This window comes from Citrus sinensis, chromosome 5 (assembly GCF_022201045.2).
Source record: "Citrus sinensis cultivar Valencia sweet orange chromosome 5, DVS_A1.0, whole genome shotgun sequence".
Taxonomy (NCBI): domain Eukaryota; kingdom Viridiplantae; phylum Streptophyta; class Magnoliopsida; order Sapindales; family Rutaceae; genus Citrus; species Citrus sinensis.
Window position 1 is genome coordinate 14603454 of NC_068560.1, and position 12008 is coordinate 14615461.

At 29.1% G+C, this 12008-nt stretch overlaps 1 protein-coding gene across 1 annotated transcript; it reads right to left on the bottom strand.

The window, feature by feature from the left end:
• Positions 1-211: 211 nt before the first annotated feature.
• LOC102616051 (cytosolic sulfotransferase 15-like) lies at positions 212-1534 on the bottom strand. The gene has a single exon (XM_006465726.4). It carries the CDS (start codon positions 1471-1473, stop codon positions 421-423), a length of 1053 nt encoding a protein of 350 aa, XP_006465789.2. The 5' UTR covers positions 1474-1534; the 3' UTR covers positions 212-420.
• Positions 1535-12008: the final 10474 nt, after the last annotated feature.

Consider the following 12008-nt stretch of genomic DNA (forward strand, 5'->3'; position numbering starts at 1 on the left):
AATTTTTATACATTTAGAAGCTAAATTGAAATATATGTCAATCTAACTTGAGGATAAATTAAAGTTTACCCACATTAAAAACATATACAATAGATTAGCTAGAATGAAGAAACAATAAGACATAAGTAGAACTCCATATAGACTATAGAGAACGAATAACTGGATACTAAAAATTAGTAAATACATAAAAAAAGCTGAGCTGCTAATATGATTAAAACAAGAAAGTCTGTAATCCATTACAACTACTTATTCAATGTTCGGGCATAAAGGGCCCATATTATTTAGTATGATACATAACATGCGGTGTAGCTAAGACATCCACATCACCACGTTTAGCTTGAAAGAGATGGTACCTTAAAAACAAAAAAAAAAAAACAAAAAATCTCACACAAGCACTTGACAACAACAATAATTTTAACTTTATTTGCCGAGCTGGGAGGCCACCTTGAATGATAGACCAGAAGCATCTAACTTTTCCTCCATGATGAGGGATAATTGTTTGACCATTGAAGGGGACAAATAATTCACCCAATCACCCACTTCACCTTTCCTAAACAAGTACTTATTTTCAATGTCCTTGATTGATTTGCCATTTTTATTGACATCTAATTTTTTCATTTCCTCAAAGCTACAAAGCTTAGCTATGTCTTGAATCACTCCTTGTTTCTCCTCCTCAGGGGAAAAAGGGAACCCCAAAAAGCTTGCCAATTTCTTCAAATTTGACACAATGTCTTGTTTCATATCGTCATACTTCAAAAACAAGACATTGTTTGGTCTCTTCAAGCTCTCATTCCAATACCCTAACATATGCTCCCAAAATGGACCGAACCCAATGACACCATCACAGTACATTTTGAATGCTTCCTCTAGTGAAATTTCAGGTAATCCTTGAGACCTCAATTTGTTAAGAAAATGCCATGAAGAGATGAAAGTATCAAAAGGGTTTCTGCAAATATAAACAATCTTAATGTTGTTCATTGAAGGAAGCAAATTTAAGGAAGCAAATGGAATATGGGTGGCAAAAACTCTAGGCTCATCAGCAATTTGAGAAAGCTCAGGAATTTGGTTATTTGCATAGAGCTTGTATTCAAGAAAAGGAACAAGATCATGAGGATTTGAAGTAAGCAGGGGGTGATGATGACCATGATGATCACTAATTATGGGGAAATTCTTGCGATTGATTATTGCAAAAGACAATGCTTTCATCCAAGTGGTGCCTGATTTTGGTATGCTGGCTAAAATGATATCAGTGTCTTTTGCTTTGAAGTGCTTTTGGAAAGCCATTATGGCTTGAATCTCCTTTGCCTGGCACCAATACCCCTGGAACTTATAAAGAAAAGCCGTTCGCCAACCTCTTTCTTTAGGAAGTGAAAGAAGCACATCCTTGCACTCACTGCTTAAGTGCTTTTCTTCTTCATCTGCTATTTGGGTTCTTGTGAAGTGGGTGATGGTGGTGATAGTAGAGCTTGGCATGTTTCTTCTTGTTTAGAGATCTTTGGTTGCTTTTTTCAAATTGTTGTGCAAACCGAGGCTACCAGCACACACTTATATATAGCTGGAGCTGGTTGGCTGGCATGGCAATGTTTAATTAAATTAATGGAGAAGAATGACAATTTAGTCCTTTTATTTTTTATCATTTTAGTCCCTGATAGATTTTTAATAAAATATTTCATCTTGGGTTATAACTACAACATAAAAAACACACTGATAAAATATATATTACGAGACATTTTCACTTTTAAATTGATTAGCTAAGATCTCATAAATTAGAATTAGTTCATTTATCTATTAAAAAGTAACACCTTTTTCAACAATGAACTATTTTATTATATATAATTTGAACACAATGGATGAAATGGAGTATTAAAATATCTATGATGAACTAAAGTGGTAAAATTAGGATATCAGATGGATACTAGAGCGTCATTCTCCCAATTAACAGACTAATATCAGCATTTTTTTTAAATAGAAAAATTCACCAAAAAAACTACTTTGCTTGAAAGAATATATGCTCGAATTATGCTCTAATAGATCAAACTCAAAACATTGAGTTTTAGCTTTGGCCTGCCAAATTCAAGCATATGTTTTTTTAATTTTTTTATTAGTAATTAAAAATTCACATGAGTAATTAATGATTAATAAATAAAAATATAAAAATAATTTATTTTTAATCATACATTATCAATTATAAACATGTAAATCACACGTGATACATGGCACAAAAACTTCTGAAACTGAAAGTTAGAGCCATGCAGCTTTTTTTTTTTAACTCAACTTTTTCTGAAACAAATACGCGTGAGTGATAGTCCGCGTAAAATACGTGCACGATAGAGGCTACATGTTATCACGTTTATTTCGCCAAGTTAAGCTGTCATGAGGTCACTTTTTGCGATTACAATTTTGGATAGCGACGTGACCCGTGAGCGGACAGCTAACTGCTAGCTTTTATTTTTTATTGTTTTAATACGGATTACACACAGTATTATTATATTACACAAATATTTATAATAATTACAGATATTATATTGATATTTATAATCAGATATATATAATTAAAACTTACATTATTACATTAAATTTATTAAGTACACGCCCAAACAAATAAACTCTCACAGACGATGGATGTCCCTACTGTACTTGTATTTTGCAAGAGAGAAAGAATTACAAATGAACTTCACACAATCATACATAATGCTTAATTGAGAGAGTTCTGAGTCAATGAGAACTCGAACTTTATCCTCACAATCATTCTTAATTGTGAGAGTAGAGGTTCACCACTAGCCCAAAGGCCCCATTGACTAACTTTTATCTAATTATGTGGGCATGCAGTCATTTACACACGCAGAATTAATGCATCGACTACGTTTGGTTTAGCTTTTAGGTTTTAATTATGGGTGGAAGTTTCTTTCTTTATTTTTTTCACAAAAAATGTGGGAGGCATTTATTTTACTTAAAATTTTAATATAAGTTCCCAATTGTTCATCATATATTTAAAGTGTTGCTAAATTGAAAATAATTTATGTATTATTTTTATCCTAATTCCAATGAAAATATTTAAATCCAATTACAGAAATTGGCAAGCCAATTTATTTAAGAAACTAGCTCAAGAGTTTATGATTAGGGTGGGCACAGTTCGGTTCAGTTCGAAATTAAGTAGAACCGATTTAAATCGGTTATTTTATAAAAAGAACCGAATAAGAACCGAACTCAATAAGAACCGAACTCAAATGGTTCTTTTCGGATCGGTTCGGTTCGATTCGGTTTTTTCAGTTCTGGGCCTATTGGGCTTATTTTGAATTTTTAATTTTTTAGTCCATTGGGGCTCATGAATGTAATAATTTTTTTCAACAATTAATTTATCTTAATTTTATTACAAATATTAACAATAAATACAAAGTATTCAAAACACATTTTATCACTAATATCTTACTAACTATTAATAAGATACTCCCAAAATATGAAATATTAAAATTTCAAAATACATAACCAAACTCCAATACTCCATCTATATAAACATAATCATAATGTTATAAAGAGAAATAACACATGTTTGATTTGAATAAAATCATGTTTGATTTGAATAAAATTATTAACACATGTTTGATTTGAATAAAATCAAAAAATAATTCAGTTTTTCGTTTCGGTTTTTCGGTTCAGCTAAGTGAACTGAATACCGAACCGACATTTCGGTTTTTTTTACAAACGGTATATTCGATTTTTTTTAAAAATAAAAACCGAACCAAATTAAAAAAAAATCATCGGTTCGATTCGGTTTTTTAACACTACGATTTTTTTGCTTACCCCTATTTATGATTATCTCAAACTTACTTATATTGTTCTCGTCATGTGTACATCGGTCTATTTTTATATTGTTCTTATCATGTACATGTCGGTTTATTTTATTAAGTTCTTTGTCGCATAACGTAATAAATATGGGTTCGTACAAGAATCTAACTTTTGGATAATTTTTAAAAACCTCCCCTGAAGTTTGGGCTTGTTGCAAGTAGATGGCGAGAATTGATTTATTTGTAAAAAACCCCTTACCGTCAGTTAAGTTTAACATTGACCGTTAGTTGACCGTGCAAAGACAATATTACCCTTAACAATAGTTTATAAACAAAAATAACTAAAAAAAAACCAAAATTATTAGCTATTTTACACTTTGGTTTTTTTTTAGTTATTTTCGTTTACAAACTATTGTTAAGGGTAATATTGTCTTTGCACGGTCAACTAACGGTCAATGTTAAACTTAACTGACGGTAGGGGATTTTTACAAATAAATCAATTCTCGCCATCTACTTACAACAAGCCCAAACATCAGGGGAGGTTTTTAAAAATTACCCTCTAACTTTTTTTATTGATTCCCAGTAACGTAATAAATATGGGTCCATTTATACACGAATCTTACTTTGATACTATCTAAAAATCCATAAGGCTAGCTCATGGTGAAAAACTAACTTAATAGTTGAGAATTGCCTCAAATTTATATTATTTGCCTGGTAACTGATCTTAGTCAATTTAGGAAATTTTTCCTATCACCAATAGTATACAAAAGGAAGCAATTCAATTAATCATGCCACTCAAAAACTATAATTAATTATTAAAAACTATGGACTTGTTTGCTCTAAATTATTCCAATATATAAGTAACTAATTGAGATATTAATTGATGTCAAGAATATTTTTGGAATAGTATTATTGGAAAAAAAAAGAATATTTTTGGAATGGTATCATTGGAAAAAAAAAAGAAAAAAGAAAAGGTAAAGGTGTGAATGTAACACATTAGACTGTATGGATGTTTTGCGATATTTTTTAAAATATAGGGACTAAACAAGTACTCAAGTTAAAATATAATAACTAAATAAGTATTTACCAATCTCCCACAGTATAATTTTTATTTATACCAATTAAAAATTAAAAAAAAAGACAAACACGGAAGTCGAAACAAATTAAAAATTAAAATTAAAAAAATTAAATTAAATTTTAAGAAACCAAAAAAACATGTTTCCTCAGTTTATCCCAAAACCATGGCCACGGAAAAGAAGGATTTCAAAACCCTAAATGCGGAGGAACTTTCTAGATCTGCTGGCGGCTCAGATTGTTGTTCTCATCATCCATGGTGTTTCAGGTAAATATGACAGAAACAAGACAAGAGAGGGGGGACTGAGAACTAATTTTAAAAAAAAAAACTTTTTTTTTGGTTAAAATTATCTTATTACATTAAAATTTTGAATGTCAAAAAAACCTTTATGAGAAGTCATTTGACCGTTAGTATTTTGACGATTGGAGTGTCTTAAGGTGCGTTTGGGATTGAGGTGTTGTAACTTTTAAGTAACAGTTGCTGTGGAAAAAAAATTGTAACTATAAAATAAAAGTTATTAATATATAGTAAATGTAAATTTTAAATAATAATTTTGATAAAATTATTAAAAAGATATACTAAATTTTTTATTATATAAGTGAAAAATTATATCAACATAGCTTCCAAGTTACAGCAGCTAGTGTTTACCAAATATTTTAGTATTGTGCTGTAGCTTTTAAGTTACAGCAGGCCAACTTCAATTCTAAATACACCCTTAATGAGTTTTGAAAGACGATGGGGTTGCTTAAATTCAACAAACAAGTGGAAGGTTTTGCTCATTTCCCCATTTCTAAGCTACCCTTAATTAAAAGATTCAAAATGCATTATGAAATCATTCAGTGAAGGCTCGTTTGGGATAATGGGATTGCTTTTAAGAGATTTAAAAGTGATTTTAAAAAATTAAAAATTAATTTTAATGCTTGAATAATTTTTTAAAAATCATTTTTGCCCAAAATTTTTTCATCCTACGGAAAATTTTTATTATTGGAAGCAGAGGCGGAACCATGTACAAGGCGAGGTTTGCTATGAAATGCAAGGTAAAATAAAAAAAAAAATTGAAGAAAACTCTCAACTTGTGATATATCTCAGCAATCCCTAAATTAAACTTTTAAGGAAACTCTTAATTTATGATATATTTTAGCAATATCCCCAAACTAAAATCTTAGTTCAGCCTCTGATTGGAAGATATTTCGTGCAAAAATATTAAAACGGTAGATGTGCACAGTGGTAATTTTGGAACACAAGTAAACTGAAAAATAAGAAAATTGATCATTTTTTTTTTTTGGTCTTGTCATTTATCGACATGCGATGCCGTAATGTGTGCATTGATTAATATGTCTCCATTGCCCCACCTCGAATTTCGGCGCAGCAGATACACAAAACACTCTTTGCTGCCGACGACATAACGGATAAGAATTCCAACTTCAGTCGGCCGTTGATAATTACTTCTAGTTGTGGTTCTAGCGCAATTAAGAATATATGCTTTTTCTTTTCTTTTTCTTTTTTTTTTAATTTTCGTGAAATTTGACCAACAAATTTTTAAATAGTTATTTTTGTAAGTAATCTAAGTATGAATTCGAGAAAAGAAGGGAGTTAAAAAAATATATTTTAAAGTTTACCCTTCCTTTCCCTTTTTTTTTAAAAAAAATAGATGCTCAACTACTCGTACATGGGTTTTTATTAAAATCAATTTAATATGTTATCTATTTTTCTCTTGTTATTTGTCACATAAATTTGAAATATAACATACAATAATATAATATCATGGAAAAATATTATTTTTATTCTATACCTTTTTAGAATAATTAATTTGGACCCTTTACTTTTAGAATTCAAACTCAAGTAACCAATTAATTTACAAACAAAACTGATTGAGAATTATTCGGTCAAGTTTGCTAAATGAAAATTTATGCCTGCAATTAATTTTCTCTCCCGTGGATCAACTATGAGATTGGGGACAGTGAATATAAACTAATATTGACTACGAGTATCAATTATGTGAATTCAACGGTGGAATTAATTCGCTCTTCCAAGGATCAACTATGCGTTTGCCGACATTGACTATGAGCGTCAATTATGTCATTGATAAGTTTTTGGCGCACTCTGCCGAAATGCGCCATCTCCACTCGATAAAAATGCATTGAATGAGTCTCCTAAAGCAACAAAGGCCCCATCAACATCGAGGCTACATTCCAATATTTCTCGTAACATTTCACATGTAAAGCAACTATCCTTTCATGTCACTTGCCCATATCCTTCCACGTCACTTGGCTATCATGCAGCGCATATAAGTAACGAGGGCTGATATCGTGCGGATGGGACGCATGACGTGTTCTCATTGGCGAAGCTAGGGGATCTACACCACAGCTTGTCCAATAAGAATTTGCCACGAGTCTCGTTATGGTGCACAAGGCTGCGTACCTGATCAAATTCTATAAGTAACATCAATTGAATTCTTTTTTATTGTTACTAATAATATATTTTTCTGTTAAATTTATAATTTATACAGATACGCATAATTTGTATAACCAAATATTTACCACGTGTAATGATAACATTTTTACTAATAACTTCTTGTTATCAAAAAACTTCTTGTTATCAAAAACAGAAAACCATGACGATTGTGATGTTGCTCTATAGTAAAACCACCTTTAAAGTTTAACAACACATTTTATAACAAGAATTAGGAAAGTAATTTACTACCAACTTTCTTCTACTTATTCCTTTTCACAATAAATATTTAAAAGTTGGTATTAATATTTATGCCCTGTATATGAATAAAAATATCTAGATATTTTATATAAGAAGAGATATTATCATTTAACCACTAAATCTTTTTTGACATATCACTTTACCACAAAAAATATCTAGATATTTTTTTCCAACCACCAAACCATTAGAGCTAACAGAATTTTTTAACAAAAATTATAGTAAAAGTCAATTTTATCCCTAAATTGTTAAGTGTAATTTAACCCTCTAAATTAAAAATAATAATAATACTTTTATTAATCTATTATTTTATATGTTTAAAATAATTGATTGATAACATTATAAATATTATACCTTGTGAGATTCTTCAAACATTGGATATACTAAAATTCTTAAAATATCCTTGTAACGTTAGCAATTTATTAATAGAGTTAACAGTTTGATGGTAAATGATAAAAAGTGAAACACTCGGGGGGAAAAATAACTGAAAAAAAACTTTCGTGATTAAGTAATATGTCAGAAAATATTAAGTGAAAAAATGACAACATCCCTTATAAGAATTAGGAAATGTGAACTCAAACTTCTTACACATGAATTAGAATTAGGAAAGTAATTTACTACTAAGTAAATTTCTTCTTCTTTTTCCTTTTTCACAATAAATATTTAAATGTTGATATTAACATTTATGCCCTGTATATGAATTAAAGTATTTGGATGTCACAAAACTACATATAACTTTAATTATCTAATAAGGACTTTGTAATGAAGAGGTTCTTATTTTAACGAAGTGAAGGATCAAGATAAAAAGGACAAAAAAAAATCGGTGTGTTAAATGTGTTAAATGATAATTTAATTTATTGTTAACATTATTAAAGTGAAAGCTTCCTCAGTGGATAAGTATTCTATATACAAGCATCCACAAGTTTTTTTTAATATACGGATGAGGCTATTGCTATTTGCTAGCACTTCCTAATAACAACAAAATATCGAGAATTCCTTAGTGTTTCGGTCTCTTTCGAGAGTACTGGTGGCATTCGTACTGTTTATGTTGTTAATTCCATTTACTTTTTGTGAACATTTGAACATGATTCTTTTTATTACATGTATCGTTGATTCTCTTATGGGGTAATTATATTTTGTAAAATCAACTTTCCGTTAATTGTTATAAGTTTAAAAAAAAAAAACCACCGGTTAGTTGAAAAAATAATGACTTTAACAATCTAAATATTGACTTAAATATTTATTATAATGTTGAACCGTGAAAGAATATATATTTTATAATTTTTTTTGAATATGAAACAAATTAATATGATTAGATCGTCATATATATTTTAATATCAGTAAAAATCATTTGAAAAATTAGTAATATTAATATAATTGTATTTAATATTGATATATATATAGTTTCTCTAGTGATGACATCTTTACTTTGGTAAAGTAATAATCTCAGTAAAATATAAAAAAAAATATTTTTTAATATATTAAAGACTTTTTTTTGTCTGTTAGTATATTGAAATATGTATTTTTTTATATTTTATTAATTGAAGATGCCCTCGTTAAAGAACAATTTTATATATAGAGAGAAAGATATGCAACAAATGACGATGGTTAGCAATGTTTACAAAATAAAGGTTAATTGACCATGGCCAGTCTCAGTTATTAGTAGCTGGGTTTACTGGCCGATTAAAAGGTTGATATATATTATATAATAAAATCTATTTGATATATTAGTAATATTATAATAATTATACATAACATTCACAATAATTTATAAAATCATGAATTTTATTTAGAATATCGTTTTTAATTATGTCTGTATTAGCGTAAATCTTAAAGTCAAATTTTGGATGAATAGATTTTAGTAAATCTGTCAGAATAGACTAATAATTGCTTAATTTTAAAATTAAATTTTCATTACATACGTATTTTATTAATTATACCTATTGTAATATTTTATTCGCATCATATGATATTTATTTATTATTTTATCTTATTACTATATTTATATTTGTTTGGGTTATTATAATCAAAAGGTATAATAGTTATTTATGAAACTAAGAGAGTCTATTTTAGCATTTATGAAACTAAAGGGGCCACAAAAATTCCCTAAAAAAGATTTGAATAATCTGATGAAAGATGTTATTCAAACCTCGTGAAATTTCAAGAAATATGAAAAAAAAAACAATTAGCTAATAAAAGAATTTATGGATGAAATAGATAAAAGACTTGCCATTCTAGAATAAAAAATTGTATGAATTGAATTTTATGCCTATAGATGGTTAATAGGCCGAGTGGCATCAGGCACACTACAAACATGACATTCATTCATATAACACGAGCATGTTTAGACAGCGCACACAACACGGTATGCATGTGGACCGAGTTAGGCTTGGAGGTTTAAGCACAAGATTGCAAAGTGTGGTGTGATTGGAGATTAGTTAAATCACAACACGTGAAAAAACATGTGAAAAACATTCTTTAAATTTTATGTCTTAATTTTAATTAAATTACACTAATACTTATTATTTAAATTTAAAAAATATAGATAATTCGGCACCAGGGTTGGCATGGCATGACACAGCATAGCCCACCATTTGAATTAAAAAATACTTCTTTGAATTTCAAGGATACTAACAAAAATTTTAATCCATATTCAAATTTCTCGATTATTTATATTGATGATATGTTAATATTTCATCAAACATAGAACAACATTTCAGACATTTATCAATTTTTAGTGACGTTGTCAAACAAAATGGACTAGTTGTGTTAAAAAATTAGTTCGTTTCAAACCAAAATTAGATTTCTTAGTCATAACATTTATCAAGGAACAATAATACCAATTGACAGATCAATAGCCATTGCTGACAAATTTTCAAATCAAATTATTGAGGAAAACTCAATTACAAAAATTCTTAGGAAGCCTTAATTATGCTGTAGATCTTTATCCTCATTTTTGTAATCTTTATAAACCTTGCACAGAAGATTGAAAAAGAATCCCAAACCATGGACAAATGAACATACAAAAATTGTGAAACAAACAAAAAATCAAATTAAGATTTTACCTTGTTTGCACATAGCTGACCTGAATGTTTACAAAATTGTTGGAGTTGAAGCTGTTAAAATAGAATATGGAGGTATCCTCAAACAAAAGAAAAATAATATAGAATAAATAGTTCAATTTATATCTAAGCATCCGAACAAAACCCAACAAATTTATTTTGTTGTCAAACAAGAAATTCTACCCCTTTTTGTGCATTAAAAATTCTAAGGCGATTTATTAAATTGCAAATCTGCAAAAGCGATTTTATAGAAAGATGTTAAAAATATTACATCAAAATAAATTTTTGCTAGATGACAAGCAATTTACAACCGCTGCCACCCCTCAATGTTGTGGAACCGCCCTTTTCCTTTGGTCCTTCTTATGATCCATTTCATTTGTCTGGGTTGGTTATATCCTAATTTCCGTACCTGAATATATAAAAGGGAAGTCTAATTCCCTTGCTAACTATCTCACCAAGAAATTTCTCAATGGGAGGTAACAAATCCAAGAACCTGATATAAAAAGTAGAATTGTACAACTTCAAAAAGCTATTGACCAAAGAATTTGTTTAGATTTACCAATTACCAAACCCCTTTTGGGAAAGAAAACATGTGATTGAACTGCCTCATGAAAAGAACTTTAGGGAAAAGACAATTCCAACAAAAGCTAGTCCAATTGATCTCTGCTTCAACCCAGCGCAGATACCAAAGAGATAGGATTCAGTCATATAAATTAACTTTTGTGTTAAATAAGAAAGTTAAGTAATTAATTTTTTGGAGTTTATTGTTCTGATCGTTTGAGTCTATTTGTTAGGCTTGTAATTCCTTATATATATTCACACACACACACACACACGTACATATAAAGGGCAGATCAGCAGCTCCTTAAAATCACATCTATTTTTATATTAATTTATAACTATTAGATTTATTACACATTAATGGTCAAAATTTTAAAAATTTAATAATATAAATATTTAATAACAACAGTAATTAATGTATTTTCTCTCTCTTCATCAATTTTTATGTAAAACATAATTTCTCTCTCCTAAGTTTTCTCAACAATTTTTTCTCTCTCCTAAGTTTTTTTTTTATTTTTTTATTTTTCTCTTCTCATGGCTAAGCATTCATTGAATGTAACATAAAAAAAAAAACCCCACAATCAGGAATGACTTGCTTATGAAATTATCAGGCCTCCCATTTTCAATACACTGAAATCCTTCGTACCAAAAAAAAAAAAAAACTACAATCTACATATTGATACAAAGGGTACTTCTCATTCCACACCCAATCACCATCAAATAAATCACACCCATTTCCATTCTCACTCAAAAATTCAACTCTCCTCTTATCCACAATTAACTCTCCATCAACTTTTAGAATCTCACTTGAATCTC

Coding starts and splice junctions, on each gene's coding strand:
- LOC102616051 (XM_006465726.4), bottom strand. CDS start 1,473: ATGCCAAGCTCTACTATCACCACCATCACCCACTTCACAAGAACCCAA.